The 22,598-nt window shown below is 36.8% G+C and overlaps 1 protein-coding gene across 4 annotated transcripts in view; it reads left to right on the top strand.

The window, feature by feature from the left end:
- LOC107731726 (storkhead-box protein 2-like) overlaps nucleotides 1-22,598 on the top strand; it is a 73,449-nt gene that overhangs the window by 18,636 nt on the left and 32,215 nt on the right. For 2 of the 4 annotated variants that reach the window (XM_016542882.1, XM_016542884.1), the window contains exon 1: nucleotides 14,688-14,853. The exons of the other annotated variants lie outside the window; for them this stretch is intronic. In XM_016542882.1, coding sequence (XP_016398368.1) covers nucleotides 14,688-14,853 — 166 coding nt within the window. Of the gene's footprint in view, nucleotides 1-14,687; nucleotides 14,854-22,598 lie in introns of those variants that run through there. 4 annotated transcript variants of the gene reach the window in all.

The raw sequence follows: 22,598 nt of genomic DNA, 5'->3' as shown, positions 1-22,598 counted from the left end.
AAATTATTCTTGAGCAGCAAATCAGCATATTAGAATGATTTCTGAAGGATCATGTGATACTGAAGTCTGGGGTAATGATGCTGAAAATTCATCATCACAGGAATAAATTAAATTTTTAAATTATTTTAACTTTTAATAATATTTCACAATATTACTGTTTTGGTGATCAAATAAATGCATCTTTGGTGAGGTAGTAGTGCAAGATAATCTCTCAAATTTAATTTGCGGCCATGTATATTCAGACCTGCAGCAATGTGATCAAGAACAAATTCTGTGACTTCTGAGCTCTGCATAACATCTTTTTTTAGTGTTTCTTTGAAGAAAAAAATAATACATGGTCAAAACAACACGAGGGTGAGTAAATGATGACAAAATGTTCATTTTAGGGTGAACTATTCCTTTAATTCCTGAAATACTCTGTCAAGACTAACACGCAATGAAGATATGTATGCCTCTGCCATTGCTTAGTGAAGCCCATTTTAGGCGATATAAAACAATTTCTCACTTTTTAAGTGTTTGCACATGTCTAAACTGTATTTTTATGAAACTGAGCGGTGTTGTTTTAAATCGGAGCCTAAAAATGCTTTATTTTCTTTAATTTTATTCTATTCTGCCATGATAGTGTGTTTCCAAACTATACACAGCTGAGCTGAAATCGCCCTATTCCAGAAAGTCTGCCGTGAGTTACAACAAAGCAGGGACTCCTAAATCAACCCTGGATGCGAGTGTGGCCCTGAACCCCAGGAATAAATTACTCAAATATTATATTGCTCAAATCATGATGAAGTTTCCTCTCCGGGCTACGAGCCAATGCCCATGTGCTTCACCACTGTGGAAACCGAGAATTGAATGAAAGCAGTGGAGATTTCAAAGTATCATACCTCAGTGACCATATCTCGGACGATTCTGACTGTTGATGAACAATTCGATAGAAAGGCAGGAGTCTCGTTTAAGTTTTTTGGACACTGCTCAAATTGGCCTCACCAAACGGCCTCACTTAACTCTCATTAATACCTTCACGATAAAACTTTCAGCGCTGCGCTCATTGCTAAACCATGATTAGCCTTGGCGAGAAGTGCTACGGGACCCTCGGAGAGACACGGCATGTATTAATGCCAGCCAAGTGCTTAACTTAATGCCACAGTGCCATGGAGAGGGTTTGGACCAACATGCTTTACAATCAGACCATGAAAGTAGGGCTCTGTATGTTTGAAGCCAGAATACATCGATTCTACGTTGTTGATTATGAGCGTGCAACTCAACAAAGACGTTGCGGTCATCTCTCGGCTGTGAAATGGCAGGGGGGCAATAGAGATATCTGTTCCCGGTACCTTTGAAGAGCAGAGGGGTTTCCCTTTAATTGCTTGAATTTCAATCCACTTCACATGATGAATTCTGTTTGAAACGGCTGCGCCAAGCTCCCTAATGAAGCAGCGAGGAGCGAGCAGGCCCTCGCTCGGTGGCAGGTTGCCTGACTGAAGCTGCTGTTCGTGCACGAGCGACCTAGTTGCATAAATTTAGCGCCGCCTTTGAGCCAGAGTTCGAACCGAGTTCACCACAACATTCACGGCTCTTGATTTTTTTTTGGGCGGAGTATCCCTTTAAATCTTGTAGCCTAATATACGGGCTTATTATAGGCCTAAAATGCAAAAATGCAGCTGTAGCCCAGGAGACAACAACAAACAAACCTGAGTGCTTGCATCTGTCAAAAAGTTTGTTTACGTGCATCTACACCAGACACGAGTGAAACTAGATCGCTCCCATTACAATCAACAGAGCCGTCCAAACTGGAAGCGGCTGTTCAGCTGCCGGTCGCCTTGTTTCTATTTTTGACGTAGTAGCTACTTTATTTCACTTGTCTGTCAGAAATTTTTGAGTGTTATATAAATGTAATTTCAATTTGAAACCGCTGATTTTAACTGTAAAGGAAGTTTTATTGCATATGCTAACTGTAATGACAACAATGATAAAACTGAACAGGATTATTTTCTTGTATAACAGTAACACGTAAGCAATGTCTTTATGCAAAATGTAACTTCTCATTTTTATCTTTTGGGCTTAACAAACCTGTCAGGCAGCGTCATTTCTCTCTGTTAGAGCCATGTTTTTGTAATAGACCAGCCTGTTGAAAGATGTAGAACAGAATTACAGATAGAGTTCGTGGTTTAAGAAAGTGAGGGAGATAAAAGTTTCCTCAGAAGACCAGAACTCAGGGATGGCCAAACAAATGTCAGAATGCTAAGATGTACTGTATGTGACTTGTCAAGGTCCTCCGAAGCTTCTTCTGCCTGCAAAATGGAAACATTGATGTCCTAATCTGTGCAGCTTGACTTAATATAGGGCATGTATCATGAAAATTAGATTAAAGAGTTTGGGGTGTTTGTTGAGTGTGTGTGTATGGGTGAAAGGAAAAACATCAAGGGTCAATGCAAGGGCCATGTAGAAACAGAATACGTAAGTCTTAAAGGCATAGTAACAAAAATGTTTTTATAGAAAGACTGACATTTTATCAGTAACTTCAAAGAAATAAAAATGGTTTTAATTTGGTCAAACCATTTTAAACCTGCTAACACAATCACAGACCTCTAATGTACTTTGAGCGCCATGCCATTTGAAACCAGCTCTAGTTCTTTGCTCTTTAGTCTGAACAATATGATCACATTATTTCACATCCAGAACTTTTAAACACATCAGTCTGCTATCCCTAGAGAACCGCAGAGCTGTCTAGAAGTGTGAGGACGTTGAGCTCAGGTACTTAATGAATGTTGAAGTTCCTCCTGTCCTGTATGGTTTAGGTTTGGACGGAGGCCATTGAGTTGCGGTTTGGCAGAGGTCATTCTGCACTGGCTATTTATTTCATGGAGGGCTATAATTGCTCATTTTTACTGAAATTAGGCTGCAGCAGGAGGAGTCCAAAGGCATGGCCTCATTGGCAGCAGCTTGGCATTGGCGCTTTCCTCTCAGGGCATTCACATGGAGAGCATTTCTCATTGACAGTCTGCATGCAACATCCACACGTATTGCATATTGTCAAATTCTTAAAGGGGTCACTGCATTTTTTAAAAATTATTTTATAATGTTCTCTGAGGTTCACTTATAATGTTAGTGTGATTTTTACATCAATTTACAATCATAATCTATCCTGTTTTTGAGCCTCTCTGCAGAACGGTCTGTTTTTATAGGTGGGGCGCATTCAAGACTCGCAAGTAAACGCCCACTGCTATGATTGGCTAACAGTTTTGGTTAACAGATGGATGTTGCAACGTGACTATAGACGACAGAACTGATGAATAGTAAACCGATGTCCTGCTCTGTTTCTGACATACTGACATAGCATTCGTGCCACTTCAGACCTGAAAGAGAAATTGATTCGCGACATGACACAACAGCGCTCGCGTCCGATGTAGATATGTTAGGATCACAAGGAAGGCAATTCAAAGACTATTTTTCACAACTTACACTACACATTGTCTTGTAATGTCATCTGTATGGTTCTGTTGATGGGAGTAATCCTGTGTTTGCATCTCTCTAGTATTTCCTCTCCTATTGCTACACGCATGTATCAGTGGGCGGGGCTAAACAGGCAGTGATGTAGAAGCAGGCGTTGATCTTCTCCTGCGGAGGCGGGGTTTAGCTACACTATTACGTCATAAAGTGGCACATTCCAAAACTTGGTTTCAATAAAAGCTGTTTTTAGACTAAAGAGAAAGTTTTGAGTTTTGAATCTTACAGGATGTTTTTATAGTGCATTGACCTGTTATATGTCAAAAGATCAAGGGAAATTTGATTTCTCCGTTCATGACACCTTTAATGATATCATTTTAAGGAGCAGCGTTTGTTGGGTATTTTAATGTTGGTCAAGGTTTCTCTCACTAAAAACAGTTATAATTTAGAAACCGCTTATGATTAGAAAAAGGCATTTCAAGCATTTAAAAAAAAAAATGTCCTGCAGTTTTTCACCAAAATAAAAGCTCTATGATTTAACATTTGAAAGAAAAGAAAAAGACAACCATAAATTAGTATTGTAATTGTACTGTTGTTATATAAAGTAATAATTAAATGAAAATTATTATTATTATTATGTACCTTAAAGTTGTTATTGTGATACATTGTGGTATAATACTATAGTGATATTTCCTTATTGAATTATTTTTTATAATTTAATAATAATACATAAAATGTATAATAATAAAAATGGCAATTAGATGTTTCACACTTTTTTTCTGCTTTTTTTATTAAATAATGCACTTACAGTTTCATGGCTGATAAAAATACTTATGGCGAGTACATTTCTCATGTTACCAGCCATTGGCAGGTGTGGCAAAATTTTTGTTTTAGGCCTGGATTAGGACCATGTACAGTAAATGTAGGCAGTCATATGATAATGTGCTTATTGTGACTTCACAACTGTCATGACTTCTGAATGACTTGTAGCTTAAATTTTCTAGATAGACTAGGGAGGCAACTTTGAGTTGTAAATATTCCATAGTATATAAAAATCTTTTATTTCAAAAGACCATAAACATTTCTGTTTTCCATGATATGGCCCCTTTAAGGGCTTATATTTTGATATATGAGGGAAAGAACACATTCTGTTTAAATAACACTGCATTTTTCAGAAGTATGTCCTCAGACCAACTTTATAATCCAAAAGATTCACCCTGTGTCAGTAGAATCAAGAGCAACATGCTTTTCCCATCTTGTCTTCATAACACACACCACATCTTACATGAACTCTTGTAAACAGACATTACTGCTGATTGTTTCTGGTCAGATTGTGTAGGGCCACTAATAGAGATGGTTCTAGATTTGTTTCTCAGTCAAACTCTAGGTTACCATGCACGTTTTACTACATGTGTCCACTGGTGTGAAGATTTTATTTTATTGTATTTGAATGTATTTTATTTAATTTAAATTTAATTTAAATGAGAAGTTATGTATTCTATTTCATATTTCTTAAATCAGAACGTTTCTTTTTTCAGTGTTGTCAAAAGCAAATCATAAAGCATGCATGCTGAAGACAACCACGCTTGCTGGACATTTTACATATGCTCTTTAAAGCAGCAGACCTCTGGCGTTTTTGGTGATATTGAGCGAGTTTCTTCATGTTGTGGACATGCACCCATTTCAGCTCATGTGCACTTAACTAATGAGCTGATGAGCTACTGAAACAGGTGCCACACGAATACAGGTTAGATAAGGAAATATGCATTGCTTATGGCAGCAGAGTCGAAGTGCCAGGATCAACAAAGTACAATAGCGTATCAATAGCAACAATAGCATGACTTAAACTGTGGATTAAACTTTATCACTGTTTGCATTGTTGCTCAAAGCTGATACAACACATTGTCATGTTATCAATTTCAGTATTGATAGCAACACCAGTGAATTTTATGTTTAACCAAACCCATTTTGCTACCACAGCAAAAACACAAGTGTATACAATCCGTCATTTATTTATTTAAATGAATTTATTACATTTTATGTTTAATATTAACCCTAAAAGGGCCGACGTATCTTGGGGGATACAAACATTTGAGAGGCTGTGGGGAGAGGCAGTGAAAGTGTTGGTCTTATTTTTTGGTTTCATGTTGAAAGGGTGTTTGTTGTGAATATTTAGATCTGGTGACTTTGTTGATGCATTCTTTGTTTAGCTCACAGGCTGCATTTAAAAACATCATAGCAACCTGTAGTGGCAAAATACTCACCCTCATATAAATGTTGATGTATTTCACATATTTCCAATATTTGTAGGGGATTTGTTGCTAGCTTATTATGTTTGTAGCCTATTGAAATTTTATGAATTTAATTTTTACATTTTTCATAGTCTGTATCTCAGGGGATACGTCGCCCTTTTAGGGGTATTAAAAACATGATATTTTTTACATATAGACTCCGTGGTCTATAGGCTTTAGACTTTGTAGCCTATTTCAGAAAATCAGTTCAATACTCAAAACTCTTAAATGATAATCTATTTTCAATCATTTAATCATTAATAATTTAGTTAGCAATATTGAATATAGTTTTAGGTCATAAAATAAGATACTTGACAAAAACACATATGCCAACTTATGTATAAAAATGTACATAATATATGTACAAAATATATATTGTTTGCATATGTGTTTTTGTTTAGTATTGTATTTCATACATTAGGTTTTTATGTCTCATATGCAATTCATTGCAATTCAGTGATTACTGAGAGATAGACAAACAAACCTTCCTCAAAAGCCTGCATATTCAACATTTACTTTTTAACATGAACATTTTTTTAAACATTTTTAAACATAAGAAAATGATAAAAGCCTAATCAAGAAAACCCAAACTGGTTCAGCCCAGTACTTGTTCATGTTCATCTTGAATTATTATTTACAATATAATTTTTATTCATTTACATTTTAAAAATCATGAAAGATATCACAGCAAAAACACTTTACTTTATAAAAAAAAAAAGCATGAACTTTCAATCAGAGGGCAGAAGACATGAAGTAGATTGTGGTCAACAGGTCCATCAGCAAAATTGTGATCATGCTGATTTATAGGCCCAATAAATTTGTGTATCAAATATAATACAGCAGGCTAATATATTAATAAACAGACATTATAATTTTTGCTTAACACAATATTACAACAAATGTTTACTGTATGTTATGAGAGAATAAAATGTAGTCTAGTTAAAATGTTCTAGCATGCATTGTCAAACAAGCATTCTGTTATCAATCAGTTTATACCCCCAGAGGGATACAAACATTAAATTAAAAAAATAAAAGTCAAGTTTAAAAAAAAAATCGCAAATTTGTATTATTTGTGTCCTAATAAGATGGAAAATAGCAATAAATTAATTTTCCAATGTCTATTTATGGGCATGCCCTTTTTAGGGTTAAGAGAAATATTAACAAACATAATTTTAAACTAATGTAAAACTGCATTTAAATTCATGTAGCTTTCCAGTATTTCGCCTTGTTCATGTTCATCTTGAATTATTATTTACAATATAATTTTTATTCATTTACATTTTAAAAATCATGAAAGATATCACAGCAAAAACACTTTACTTTATAAAAAAAAAAAGCATGAACTTTCAATCAGAGGGCAGAAGACATGAAGTAGATTGTGGTCAACAGGTCCATCAGCAAAATTGTGATCATGCTGATTTATAGGCCCAATAAATTTGTGTATCAAATATAATACAGCAGGCTAATATATTAATAAACAGACATTATAATTTTTGCTTAACACAATATTACAACAAATGTTTACTGTATGTTATGAGAGAATAAAATGTAGTCTAGTTAAAATGTTCTAGCATGCATTGTCAAACAAGCATTCTGTTATCAATCAGTTTATACCCCCAGAGGGATACAAACATTAAATTAAAAAAATAAAAGTCGTTTAAAAAAAAAAATCGCAAATTTGTATTATTTGTGTCCTAATAAGATGGAAAATAGCAATAAATAATTTTCCAAGGTCTATTTATGGGCGTGCCGTCAACAGGTCCATCAGCAAAATTGTGATCATGCTGATTTATAGGCCCAATAAATTTGTGTATCAAATATAATACAGCAGGCTAATATATTAATAAACAGACATTATAATTTTTGCTTAACACAATATTACAACAAATGTTTACTGTATGTTATGAGAGATTAAAATGTTCTAGCATGCATTGTCAAACAAGCATTCTGTTATCAATCAGTTTATACCCCCAGAGGGATACAAACATTAAATTAAAAAAATAAAAGTCAAGTTTAAAAAAAAAATCGCAAATTTGTATTATTTGTGTCCTAATAAGATGGAAAATAGCAATAAATTAATTTTCCAATGTCTATTTATGGGCATGCCCTTTTTAGGGTTAAGAGAAATATTAACAAACATAATTTTAAACTAATGTAAAACTGCATTTAAATTCATGTAGCTTTCCAGTATTTCGCAATGAAGTAAACTGAGTTTTCTCAAAATTATTGAGGAAAACGAAAATTAATTTAATAGCAATTAGTAGTTTTCTCTTTTTCTTGTTTTTTTTTTTATACTGTTGAATTGACTTTCATAGTTTCATGTTTCATAGTATTGAGTATATTGGTGCTTTTGAAATCCCTAGACATGATGTACATGTGACTACATGTTCAGGCTGGTGTAATATAAAAGGCAACTTCTTAGTTTCAACACGCTAATTCCTATAGTCAGAGAAGAGCCTGTCTAATTGTTTCATTACTATGGCCAATGTAAGAGTGATTTGTGGTATTTTTGGTGGTGGAATGGCCTAAATATGGGCAAACAGAGCTGTCTGTGTAGCTTGGAGCGCTTTCTGACACTCACTAATGGAGGCATGTTTGGGATTGTTTGGCGTGGGAGTATCAGCAGTGTGTTTCTTTCCGTATGGGGTGCTACGAGGAGGGAGGAGGAGATTGTGATGATTCTGGAAGAAAAGAGGGTGAGAGAGAAGGAAAACAGTATGGTTTGAAAGCGGGGGGCAGGGTTGATAATTCAGAACACTCATGCATGGGGGGTTCTGGCAGCTACACTGGTGTGTGCTATGAGGTTCTCGGATGAAAAAAACCTGCAGCCTAGCACAAGTGTGGGATCAGTCACTCAGAGAGGACAGGAACAAGCTGACAATGGCTTGCTTAGAACCCAGTAACATTGTCTAGAAATCAAGAGACATTCTGACTTTTCGTTACTGTAAGTATTGTGGCAGAAACATGGTGAAGTGATGGTATTCTAATGGTACTAATTAATCAGATTAAACGAAATAATCATATTTATGTGCTATAAGAAAGAATATCAAAGTATTAACAGAGTCCATATAAAAAACAAACACAGTATTTGCATTATACATGTATTAAAAAAGTGGTATTACATGGTGTTCTCATGGCTTTTGCTGCCTAAATCTTAAAACTTAGACTAGGCTGCAGTCTACAACTATTTTTAAAGTCGATTGATCTGGTGATAATTGAACGATTGTTGGATTGGATTGTGCCCAGTGGTCCATTTACATTTGCATAATGATATTTATATAACATTTGCTATAAATCATGCTAAGTGTGTAAAATTGTTTAAAACATAAGTGTTAAAATAAAGTGATTTGGAGAAAGGAAAATATTTAAAGTTTCAATTGTTTAATTTAAACCCTGAATTTGATGTTTAACAACAATTACATTATGAATATACTTTGATATTTAATCACTTGTTTGCTGTCTAAATGCACTATTACTGGAGTCATTACTCCAGTTTTCAATGTCACATTATTCTTCAGAAATCATTCTAATATGCTGATTTGCTGCTAAAAATGTTTTTTGATTATCGTCAATTTTGAAAACAGTTGTGCTGCTTAATATTTTTGTGGAAACCATAATACATTACGTTTTGGATTTCAGGATTCTTACGTTTGTGGAATTCGGGATTCTATTCTTTGAATAAAAATAGAAATGTTTTAAACAGTTAAAAAAAGTCTTTATGGTCACTTGTGATCAATTGAATGTGTCCTTACTGAATAAGTGTTAATTTCTCAATAAATAAATAATAAAAAAATCTTACTGAAACCAACATTTTAAATAGTAATGTAAGTGAATGTTTTTTTTTTATCCATAGAAATGTTCTAAAAATTTTCACTACTTTTACATTTATTCATGTACACTGAAAAAAGAATTGGTGTATAAGTAGTTTTTACTTAGAAAATTGCTAGAAAATTACTAGTTTTATATAGAATTTATTTGTATATATTATTTATTTTTATATTTCTAACAATTACAAAGAAACCGTAACAAGTATTTTCTTGTAATATGTACTTCAGTAATCTTAGTTTCATTTAATACTGAGTGCATTATGCAAAGACCCACCATTCATTGTTATCGTTGTCATTATCAATTGTCATCATTTTTTATCAATTTGTTGTTTTAAGACTGCCCTCTGACCCGCCACCCCGTGTGTTGTGCTATGCTGCAGTGCGCTATGCTTTGCTAACACACCTCTAAGGGTCACGCTGTCAGCTTTCTCTGGAAGGAAAGACATGTGCTTCATGAGCTCTCGTCTGCAGTCTTGTCATCACTGGCGGCCCTGACATAACACCTATATATATATATATATATATATATATATATACTGTATGACATGAAAAAGAATCTGAAATCATCTGGGTGTAAATTCCAGGAATACATATAATTCTTTGAACAGTGAATTATGAAATGCCAACTTGGTTAATGCAGAGGCACTTTATTGACCATTACCTGCCCTTCCACAGACTCCTAGTTTTCCAAGACAACCCTTATGAGCCCCGTTTCCGCATTTAGGACAAAGGTAGCCTTGGTTAAAAATTCCCCTGAAGAGCAGAAGGACCATGGGGTCATGGAGTCAATGCTTCATTCATTTGCATGCATAGATGGCTATTACAGACCTCGTGAAAGTGTTGTGGCTTTCAGTTTATGCCATTTAGCTTTAAAGGTATATATATACACACATAATATGAGCCACGACAGACCCAGGAAAAGTTAACTCCGACCCGGAGAACTGGCACTGTGGCCCGGGCCAGAGATTACCAGACCTGGAGAGCCATGGAGGAATGAAGCATTAAGGTTTTGCAAGGCATGAAATGACAGCAGAGGGTTTTCCAGTGAAATTGTCATGCCAGGATGTCTAGACAGTGGAACGTTTTTATTGGCAGAGTCGGAAACAACAGTTGATGTTGATGTGTTGCAGTTGGTCAGAGAATGTTAAATGCAAATGCTGACAGTCTCAAAGATACATTTACTTTCATGTGTTTGGCTGGCGGCTTTATCCAAAGGGACTTGTATTTCATTCAGCTTATTTGTTCTTGGGAATCAAACCCATGACCTTACTGTTGCTAGCGCTGTACTCTATATCCAACTAGATAAAACTACCCACAGTGGATGCGTTGTCTTCCTCGAAACTGTCCAGACCTCGTGGAAAGTTGTAAACTGCATTTGCCAAGACTCCTGCAAAGTCTGTACTAGTGAGCCAAGGTTGCATTTGACCTACAGCAGGTTTCTGCTCTCCATGACTCTATAGTGTTCCATTAAGAGCTGTGTAACCCAACACCCTCTGCCTGCAAAGCATCAGTCCTCAACCAAACCATTTCTGAAGCTCAAAAGTCACCATTTAGTTCATCATAAATAGTTAGAAATGATTTGTTACATTCTTTGAATCATTACATTTGTCCTTTTGTTTCCATTCAGGAAACACTGATGCCAATTTGTTCGCTGCAAGCCGTGGGCACAGATTGTTGGTATTAATGAGAAGGATGTTGGAAGTCTGCTTTATTATGGATGGGTGACCTTTGATCTGTGGCTTATTGGAAAAACATTAGTTTCTCGCTGCTCATTTGGCCGGACAGAGAGGGAGTCCTCCCTCTGATTAATGATCTGCCCTGCGGAGGTGAATGAGGCAGAGAGACAGAGCAGCTTTGTTAAATACATTTTGTTGAAAACTAGAGCCAAATTATACTGGACAAAATGGAAAAACATCTCATGTACACAGTGTCTTCAGGAGATCCTGTATAAATGGTGTTTTAGGGTGGTTCCTCAACTGTGGGCGCTATTAGCCCTGTGGACTTTCAGAAAATAATACTTAAACACTTTTACTAGTTTAATTTGTGCACTAACAATGTGCAATAGTTGGACACTGTCAGAAAAAAATGTGGAAAAATATTACCTTTAGGTAGGGCTGTGCAAAAAATCGAATGCGATTTTCAAGACGATAACAATATCGTGCATATTCATTACCGTGATATATCGCATTACCGAATACCGGCACAAGTCTACAAGCTACACACAATCGCGTTCATAATCGGAAATGAATCGCCTGCGATTTTGAACGCGATTTTGTGTAGCTTGTCAGTGAACTATGGCTCTGTGTAGTAAATGCCGCTCCATCTGAAAGCACGTGCTGGAGATTTACTACTAATCACAGGAGCGGCTTTACTGACGAGATGCGCATGAAAATTGCATTAGATTTTTTGCACAGCCCTACCTTTAGGTGTACAGCTTGTTCCTGGGACGGTATCCTCAAATGTACACCTTTATACCTTATCAATATGCAACCGTTAGAGATATATCAGGTACAAAGGTGTACCTTTGGCTTTAAGGGTGAAAATTTGAAGGTACATTTTTTTTTTTTCTGATACTGTGTTTACATGCTTTTTTTTTCTTTTTTATTGAAATATCACAAACATTTCCACCACAATTCAAATAATGTATTGAGTTTAAGATCTTTTTGTAGATTGACAGTTCAAAAATGTTTGGATTAAAATGGTTGAATTAAATGACTAATTTCATAGAATTTAATAAGTACATACATTTAAGTATTTTATTTTTTAATTTAATGCATTTTAATATTTTTTGCTTTTAAAAATATATTTTATAACTTATTGCATAATTTGACAAAAATACAGCTTGGTTGGAAATGGTTTGCCATAATTTTCTGTTCACCAATGATATTAACTTTTTTCACACATCAGATGCCTCATTTCATCTCTAGCTTGCTGTTGTGGTCCAAATAAACATATTTTCATCATCATCATTAACAATAACAATGATAATCTTTTTAGATAATTTTTTAGATAAAGTTTTAAGCATGTAAAATTTAAATGGATATTCATAGTTTAAGATTGAATAGTGGAGAAATTAAATGATGAAGGCATGCTAAAAAGTTTCCAAAAGTGTTTTAATGTGACACACACACACACACACATATATATATATATATATATATATATATATATATATTAGACAGATAGATAGATAAAATAAATAAATATAAAAAATAAACAATATTCACTTTGAAATGTCCAGCAGGGTGCCTTTTGTGTGTATCTTTGTGACTGTCGTATTCTCCTGTGCAACTCTGACTAAATAATGCAATTTGTGTTTGCCTTACATGAAAGAGAGAGATCCTGTCGCATTCTCTCTCTGTCTGCTGCCGTGGAGTGATTGGCTGTGTTCCCAAACAGCTGCGCGATTGCGCTCCTGTGAGGAGAGGTAGGGAGGGATGACGGTGTGACAGTGCGAGAGAGAGAAAGGGAGGGTGGGAGTGATCTCCATTCACTTTTCCACGCTGCTCCCCGAACCTCTCCCTCGAATCTTTTTCACGCTCATGCTGCCGTGGAGGGATCTCTTTAATTGCATTCCAGAGGAATTTCTCTTGCAGCTGGTGCTTCAACTGACGGGAGCGAGTGGGAATTGTGAATGACTCTGCCTGGAGGAAAGAGGGATTTTCAGTGAAAAAAGCAGAGAGAAGAGAGAGAAAATAAGTTCTTTTGGAAGAGGCACTGCAAGCCTCAACTCTTTTGTCATTCGTCTCTTATAGATAAGGGACTCCTCGTCCTCATTTCTCACACGCTCTTTACTGCGACCGTTTGACTATCTGGGGAGCCTGCGAGGCAGCGTATGTAAATAAAGCACAGGGTTTCTATAGGCTGGGCGGACTGCCAGTAAGTGAGAACCTTCAGGGCTTTCTCTCGCCGATTCCTTGTGGTGAGAAGCGCACCCTGACTGGATCAACAAGTCTGAAGACGGACAGCTCCTCAAATCATCAGCGTGCACTGGCGAAAGCAGGAGCTGCATGCACCAGCCTTGGCAAGAGAGCGTTTACGAGTGCTAAGTGCAAGAGAGGCAAAACAGACAACACAGCCTGGAGAAAGACTAGAAGATGGACTGTTCTTCCGCATGCTTTCACTCTGGACGTGTGCATTCGCATCAGTGTTTATCTTCTGAATGAGTCAGAAATCTCCAAGTCTTCCAATGCGCCCAAGCGGGTCTCTGTGTGACATGTTATTTTTCTTAAACAGATTGAGCTCTTTGCAGAATTGGATTTGAATCAGAGAAAGGGGAGGACTTGGATCTTGTGTTTCCCACATATACCCTTTTTTCCCGCTTGTCATTTTTGCATGCATGAAGGACCCTTGCCCTGCACACGAAGACAACCTCTAGAATTGGATTTGAATCAGAGAAAGGGGAGGACTTGGATCTTGTGTTTCCCACATATACCCTTTTTCCCGCTTGTCATTTTTGCATGCATGAAGGACCCTTGCCCTGCACACGAAGACAACCTCCTGAGACTTTGTCTATGCTGTGGTTACTGGTCTTAAAAGTCTAATTTGTTTTTGGGGGTCTCCTTTGTCTCGACGGCTCTGCACTAGTGGAGTGAAGCCCGACTGAATTGATCTTTTGTCTGCGTCTAGGGTTCTTCTCACGGTGCGAAAATCCCGCAGCCCCCCACTCCGACCCCTCTAAAATCCCCTCCTTCCATCTCTCCCACATGAGTCCCCTCGTACCCTTCCTCCCTCCACTCCCACACACCTCCTCGTCTTCCATCCACATGCCGCTGCGTTCGGCGAGCATGTGAGAGTAGTGTGCATGTGTGCCTCTGTTTGCACGTGAAGCCAAAAAGCAGAAGCCAGGATTAGGTGTGTGGAGGGTGATGCTTTGCTGGATGCATCTGCAGTTGACGGATTCAGAACCAGGAGGACACGAAACCATTCCTAAGGGATTCCGCAACCACTTTACTACCCGAGCATCTGTGATTGCATGTGCATGGATTTCATTGCGTGCGCTTACATCGGACTGACAGAAGAGGAGAGAGGTGGATAAAGACGGTATCCTGCCATGTCTGAAGTGTGATTGTGGTGGTGTGATATCAGAGCTGGTGCCAGCACGCTGTGTTTATCCAGGCTCGTCATGAAAAAAACACGCAGCACCACTCTGCGCAGGGCCTGGCCCAGTTCCGAATTCTCGGACCGGGTCTCCGATCGCACCCGGTCACGGAGCGAGAAAGACTACCGGCTCCACAAACATTACCCTAAACACTTCATCTCTCACTGCCCTAGAGGATTCATGATAACAGGTCAGTTGTCCTTTACGCTCCACTGGCAGAAGAGACATTTTATTAATTTGCGCGTCTGATTTTACAGCCCTCCTACATTTCGTTTTTGAATGTAATCCCAAATTTAAAGCTTGCTTTGAACGGGTGACTTTCACCAGATTTAGGGCCATGAGATGGTTATGTCTGATGCATTACAGATGCAGGTCAGCTATTTTTAGCATTGGCTTCACACTGTCTGAACATGCTATTGTGTGTGCGAGTGTTAGCTGAGTTTTGTTGCATCTGGAGCTTGTGTCGAGCAGCTACTCCAGGTTTTAAGAACAGTAGATTTGATTTGGAATCTGTTTGCTTGTAAATGTTTGCTTTTGGTATTTTATTTTGTTTGTTAGATATTTTACAAGTTTCTAAAGATGGTTCAGTGAGGTTGACAAGTTTATGTAGATTTTTTATTCACATTTTTGCTTTAACTTGATTATTTTTAGCAGCAAAGATTTACAGGGGATGAATTTAGAGATGCAACGTCTCAGAGAGGATTTTGCCATGCTGGTTTTATTGTGCCGTTAAAATGTCAGCATGGGAAACTATAAATTCATCCTCTGAAAGCAGAACAACTGTAGCCAACAAAGTACAACTTGTTATTTTAAGATATATTGTCAGACTTCAAGTAGTTTTGTTCAATAAAAGTTTATAGATAGTTAGCCTACATATTTGATATATATCTGTCAGATATCATATTGAATGTTGTTGTTATTATTATTTTAATGTTGATCCATGTGCACAGTATTAAGCTAAACTAGTTAAAATGAAAAAAAAAATGCATCTTAAGACTATTGTATTATGTGACTTTCTTTTGCACTCTGTCCAGCTGCTGCTGAACAAGAATGTGTCCCTTAAGAAATGCATCTGATCGAGGTCTGGTGGATGTGACCCTAAATCAGCCTAATTATACAATCAGTACTTCCACAGGGAATTTCAGTATTTTGATTTCCAGACCTAGAGAAGTCAGGAAAATAATGAAATGGACTTTAGGAGTTGAATATAAATTGTTCTAGTTCTAGTAGCTCAGCTCTGAAATCACCAAATGGTTTTCAAAATCCTCATCCAGTAATCACAAATAACTGGAAAAGTAATTGAAATTCAATCTTAATGTCAAAAAGTTGTGAGAAGCCTGTTAGTCAGTCTAAAGGAAGCCCTGTCCTTAAGAGTGACTAGTCATTCAGACAACTCACAGTCCAGTCGACTATGAAAATGTGTAGTTTTGCACATCCATATTCCAAATCTAGATTTGCGTTTATTACATGATGTACTGAAATCAGATATGCTGGATGTGCTGAGACCTGTTGTCATGAAATGATATTTAAGCTACGTTGATTACACATGTGCTCGTTTTGTGATACTTTACCCGACTTGTTCAGACTCAGAGGGCAATATATAACAGGATAAACTGCATCTCATATTTTGATCGGCTAATTAAGGTTTCCTGTTGGATGTCATTATACCAAACCACTGCAGAGAGATCCCAGACCCAAGCTCAAGGCCTGAAACAACAGTGTGCTCCCATAAAAATAAATACTCTTATTGCCGCTGTGCCAGAACCCTCTCGTAACAGCTGCTCTCCTCTGTGCTAACGAGAGAATTAAGAGGTGATGACCAAGGATTACCCCATCCCATTTTGATTAGTCTAAGTCCAGCAGTCTTACCAGCAAAATCCGAGAATATGTAATGTAAGCTAACAATTGGAGGGAATCCGAGCCTGATGTGAAGTGCACCACTTGTTGGTCCCCTAAAATGTTTTGCCTTCCATGCTTGGTGTCAGTGGTACATGAATTATGGTTCACTGGTTGATGTACATGAAGGTGCACCGCTCAAATTTACGCTGACCAGCGTAAAATGACCATGTTCCATTTGCTTCACTTGAAGCGAGAGAGGCTTGAGATAGAGCTGAATGGTAATGGATAAACCACATTGGTTTGAGGACCCTTCATGTTTCCTAGCAACATTGGGTGTCAAAGGTTAAATGATGTGGTCATTGTGGTGTTTGGGTGTCATTTGGAGCACAAAGCACTAGCGTACGATTCAATGTGTGGGTCTCTGAAAGTGGGTGTACTTCTGCTTCACTGGCTAGTGGGAGGTTCTGTTTTAAAGTTGGTTATATAATTCATATTAAAGCAGTGTTCATAAGCGCTGCGCTGCTTTGTTTACAGCGGTAACCAAGGAAACACTGTATTGCTGCTGTTCCATAAGCGCCACCTGCTGTCAGAGAGTGAAATTGCGTCTCATTCAGCTGTCTTTGTTTCGTGCAGATATTTTATGTAGTATAGTTTCACAAAACTAAAGTCAGAGCATTCCGTTTTTGTTTTAAAATTTCAAATTATACAATCTAATTTAGTTTTTAAGAAACTGCTCATGCTGCATGTATTCAGCATCTTTGTTTGGATTGTGATTCAAATGCAGTGGTTGCCTCTAATTTTGAATGGAAAGAGCACAGGCAAAGCCTTAGTTTATATGAAGAGGGTTTTTGTCTTATTTATTTGATTAGATTTGGGGTTTGTTTTAAAATTTCAATTTAGTTTTGTTATTTGACATATTTCGGGTTCACAAAGAAGTGTGCAGTATTTTGTCCAAGCAATAATAAAAGAACACCTTTTCATTTATAATTTGTCTTTTAATCTAATTTTGTTGTGAGAAAATCGAATTGTGAAATCAGTATCGTGAATCGAATCGAATCATTGAGTGAATAGTTACATCCCTAAATGACGATGAACAATAATTGTACTAATTTTGAATAAAACTACATATATAGTTTTACATTTCAAGTTACGTAAATGATCAAGTTGTCCATTGTTGGAATTCATGATATCATGAACTAATGTTGAACAAATTGAAACGTTCTGTAAAGTGTTGTGAAAATTTTTTTGTTAATCACTGATTATCTTGAAGCAAATCTGTAAAATCTTGAAAGTGTTTCTTAAGGTTCCTTCCACAAATATCTTTTTTTTTTTTTTTCTTTTAAACTTACAGTTATGGACTATATTTATTTTATTCATGCAGGAAAGAAATGTCCATAAGCTACTGTAATGCATCATCCTATTGTAGTTCTTCAAACAAATATTGGAAGCATTTGCTCCCCAATGTTGGTTAAAACCCATAGAAAATCAAATGACTCTGAATACCTCACATGGCTTATGTGATATTTTTAGCGTGGTGGTGGTTTGCTGCCGGTCGAGTGAGCTGGTGGATTGTACTTGAACCGCCTGACTTCTGGCCTGTTTTCTTGTGGAGGAGTGTTAGTTGGGGGTAGGAACGTAAAAACTATTAAGTAAAGGACACACAATCATGCGCAGATAAAAAGTCGTAGGCTTTGGCTTTATGGTTGATGCTGAACTTGACCCTGTGCTTTCTTGTCTTATAATATTCTTCTGCGTTTCCAGTAACACATTACTAGTGTGGAGCACTAATCCATGCAGGTCAGTGGGGGAGTCGTGGTATGCAGTATTCACATGCAAATCGGGTACGACGGACAAGGTTGATAACTTACAGCTGTACACAGACAGTTTTGTGGGGTTTTAGATTTTCTTACTGATTTGTTTTGACTGGCTCCTCCGTTTAGTCCAATCATATTTTCCGGTGTCCAAAATCTTTGTTCCCCAGTTTAGTGTTTTCTCAGACAAGAAGTTTAAAAAAAATTATAGGGAATTTTATGCTGTCATGGGTGAGTTGGGAGAGAGATTTACTGTTATCTTACCTGGCTATCGCTCAGCACAAAATTACACTGACTGACTATAGGGGGTTTTCTGGAGGAGTTCCCAGAGTCATTAGGAAAGTAATGTTAGGGAAGTCTGCATTGGTTTCAAATGTGTAATTAATTTGAGGTAATAAGTAATACATTTTGGTTGCAGTCTCCAAAAGAAAAATTGTGCTACAGTGGAAAGATTAGTGCATTGCTAATTTAGGAAAACCTACCATACCTTTTAGCCTAAAATGGTAACTTCTAATGTGATTCAAACTACTACACATCTTTAGAATTTTCAGATCCACTTCGGACACACACGCATGCACATGTTCTCTCGCTCACAAGAAAAATGTCAGAGCTCCCTGTCAGCTCGTGGATTTTGGAGGGATTCACTTAAATGGTGGTGAAATCCCAGACTTTGTTTTTCGGTAGATTCTTCAAATGGGACATCTGTTCTGGGATAGACTTCCACCTGCAGTTCCTACATGGTCTTTGTAGACTTGTGTTCCATAATATTCCAAGATTTTCTGAATTAAGTGACCTTAAACTTTGTATTGCATTTAAGTTAAAAATAAGAGACAGATTTTGTGGCACATATGGAACTAGATATACCTTGCCATTACACTATTAGGAGATTAATGATTTGTAGACTGTTTATTCTAAATAGCTAACTGCCCAGATCAGAGACGTTTTCATCTTGAAAGGCATCTTAATGCTGCAGTCAGACTTTACTTTGACTTTTCGTATACAGTCATTATTTCTAATCTGACCCCACTGGTATCAGACTTGCCGTAGTGTCACGTAATGGCTCTAAAATAAATAACAGCTGGTCCTGCAGTTCAGAGCATACAGAGTAATGGTTGATTTTCTAGATGGGACAAGCTTAGATGTCAGTAAACCATGTGACTGGATTTGACCAATTACCCATATCAACCTCTACAGCAGTAATGAATCCTCCTCACCAGCTGAGGTCCGGACAATTATATAGAAAAACATCAATTGATGGTTTTTGCCAGACCAGGGTATCTGCAGGATATTTAAGCTCAAATGTAAGACTTTTTAAGACCCTTTTTAAGACCTGCACAAATAAAATTTAAATGACTGTAAAAAGCATGATTTGCAGTTCAGATACAGGTTTTCACAAAACAAAAAGTTTTATAAAATGATAAACTTCACATTTCAGTCTTTAAACCATTTTTTAAGAGAATGGAGTCAAAAGTATCAATTATTATATTAATTTAATCAGTTATCATCAATCAATTGTTATATTAATTAAATAACATAAATATATTTTACTGTTTTCATTGTTAAAATTTTTATAATGCATTATCTTCTTGTCGATCCACCAGTTTACATTTACAATTCTGCGTGTTTGTAGTGTAAAAACATTGGTTGATTTTCACATTGGTCTAAACAAAAACAGCAGACATTGAAAATGCTAATTCATTCTCTGCCAGCAGGAGGCGCTTGGCAGAATATGGCGGGTTCCCCGGTAACTGCAGTACATAAAGCCATAGCAGCAGATGACTTTGAAACATGCAGCGCTCATATTTATTCAATGAAATCATCTCCTTTTTTAAGTTTAATCGTCACATTAAGCCGTATCGCAATTCTCGTTCTTTCATCCACAAAGACCTGAAATCATCTTTAAGACTTGTACTATTTAAGTCTTATGCTCTTAAATTTGATACAACTAAGTTTAAGTCTTTTTAAGGACCCATCAACAATTTTTTAAATGCCATTGTTTTTCACTCACTGAAAGTTTCATCTGTCTGCGCGCCGCTTTCTGCTCTCTTCACTGCATGCACAACTGCATGTCTGAATGTAGCAATGGTTAACTGTAGTAGCAACCCGTACCGCAGTAGGACCCAAACGGATCTACTGAGCTGACCTTGATGTGCTTGATATAAATTTGATTTTATTAGAAAACGGCATTTTGCATTTATTTATTTCATAATGTCAAAAAACTTTGCGGTCCGGATTCAGACCGGAGTCTGCCAGTTGGTGATCCCTGCTCTACAGCTCTATTTTTACACACTGTGAAAAATGCTTCCTTGAGAAATACTCGTACTAGCATATAATCTGGTTAAGCTTCACTGCATATCATAATAGTGATGTAATAGTGATTTGGCAAAATTAGAATATTGTGTTCTTATGAAAGTCCACGCATTGATATGAGTAAAATGTCATAAATGAAAAGTATGGTAGCAAGGTTTTTTTTTTTTTTTTACAAAAGCATGTCAGGACATGATGTATCTTGAACCATTACGGATCATAAGACATTCAGTAATGAGCACAGAAGCATCTTCTGCAAACGTCTTGCTAAAAAAGAAAGTACAAATTGAAATTGTCATTGTTTTTCCACAAAACTTGTTGACTCCACTAAGGATCGTTTAAGGCTTTTTGTGCACATAAAAAGTTGTTTTGCTAAACCAAAGATAAACTTTTCCATATTTTTGCATCTTAAGCACAGCTTGTCATATGTGTCCTATTACTGTCTTGCAAAAAACAAATGTTGGGAAGATGCTTCACTGTGTCATTCCCAGTCATTCATCAGATTGGCTTTGGAGACACTGTTATTTACCACAAGCTGTTTTGATTGTTGGAGACTGTTTGGGCTTGATTGTCATTTTTAAATACTTTTTGTTTGTTTTCTGGTGCTCTGTGCATTTCCTTCCAGACTCTTTTCCAGAAGCTTTGGACGCAATGAAAAGGAATGCTTCTCTAGCCATTTGATTGGATGGGAACGCTAAAGTATTGGCAGGCCACTCAGAATTGCCATGTACCCACCACACAAATGCATACACACACACTCGAACACACACAGTTTCACACCATGTTTTCATTGTCCGTGATTTATTTGGATTCTAAAGATGTCGTGAAGTTCTCAACAGTCTCCCTTTATGTCTTTTTTCAGTCTTGCTATCCCAATACCAATGCAAGCGGCTTCATATGTCTAGTGACGGCAGTTCAGATTCAGCATATGAAGTTCAATGAAGTGTTAAATGAGGGGTTTTCAAACTGTAAAGTTTGAGAGAAAACAAACTGTTTTGCAACAGATTCTTCTTGACACTCTCACCTTAAGCTTTGGGGTTGTGAGGTACTATTTAACTTAATAATAGTATGTTTTATTTATATAGCACCTTTAGTAAATATTTTCCAGATAATATTTGTCATTTGTTTTGATTAGTACAATGCCAATATAAAAACCTGTTGCATTTATAATTTAAAGCTTACTTCTCACACTGTATTAATGAGACTATACATGAAAATATAGAGTTGTATATTTAATATTTATAACTTTATATTTTACTAAGGGGGTCACTTACAAGGGGATCGTCATGTTCTTGGATAAAAGGTTAGAAAATCCCTGTTCTATCACATTTGTTATTCATTTATATGGAAAATATAGTGGGTCCTAATGGTAAAACAGACTAATTGGAGCCATCAAGTAGCACATATTGGATTTGTGTTGAAAGCTTGATTTGATGACCTAATGCTGTGGATTCTAGTTTACAGTAATCAACTTTGTTAAATGCCCTAAATCCAGAAAAAGGCTTTATACAGTCCAGAGCTGTTGTTCCACTCTCTAAGATATCGCTGTATATTTTTCTCCATTCTTTCCTATTCCTATCCTAGATGACACACAGTCTCAGTAAACTGTAAGATGTCAGTGGGCCCCAACAGCTGCGCAGCCCTCGGTTCACGTTTTTTTTATTTATTCTTTGTTTGGTCTTCCAGTTATTGCAGAAGTGACTGAAGCTGTAAAACTTGAAGTTTTCAAAGATGACTTCAGCCTACTAATGTACTTTCTTTTATTTGTTCACTTTGTTTTGCCTTTTTTTTATGTCTTGGGCATTCTTTTAATCTTTTCATTCATCAAACCTACTTTGAAATTCAGTTCAGGCCATAAATTGCAGATTGTGTGAGAAGAATACAGGGATAGAAGGCTGTTTTAACACAGACAAGGTTGTCAGAAGGGCTGTGCGGTGTCATCCAGCATTTCCAATGAAAGAGCGTTAAACTTAAAACA

Source organism: Sinocyclocheilus rhinocerous, unplaced genomic scaffold, assembly GCF_001515625.1.
Source record: "Sinocyclocheilus rhinocerous isolate Xijiao unplaced genomic scaffold, SAMN03320098_v1.1 scaffold3446, whole genome shotgun sequence".
NCBI lineage: Eukaryota > Metazoa > Chordata > Actinopteri > Cypriniformes > Cyprinidae > Sinocyclocheilus > Sinocyclocheilus rhinocerous.
The sequence above is the reverse complement of the archived record's forward strand: the minus strand, read 5'-3'. Positions and strand labels throughout refer to the sequence as shown.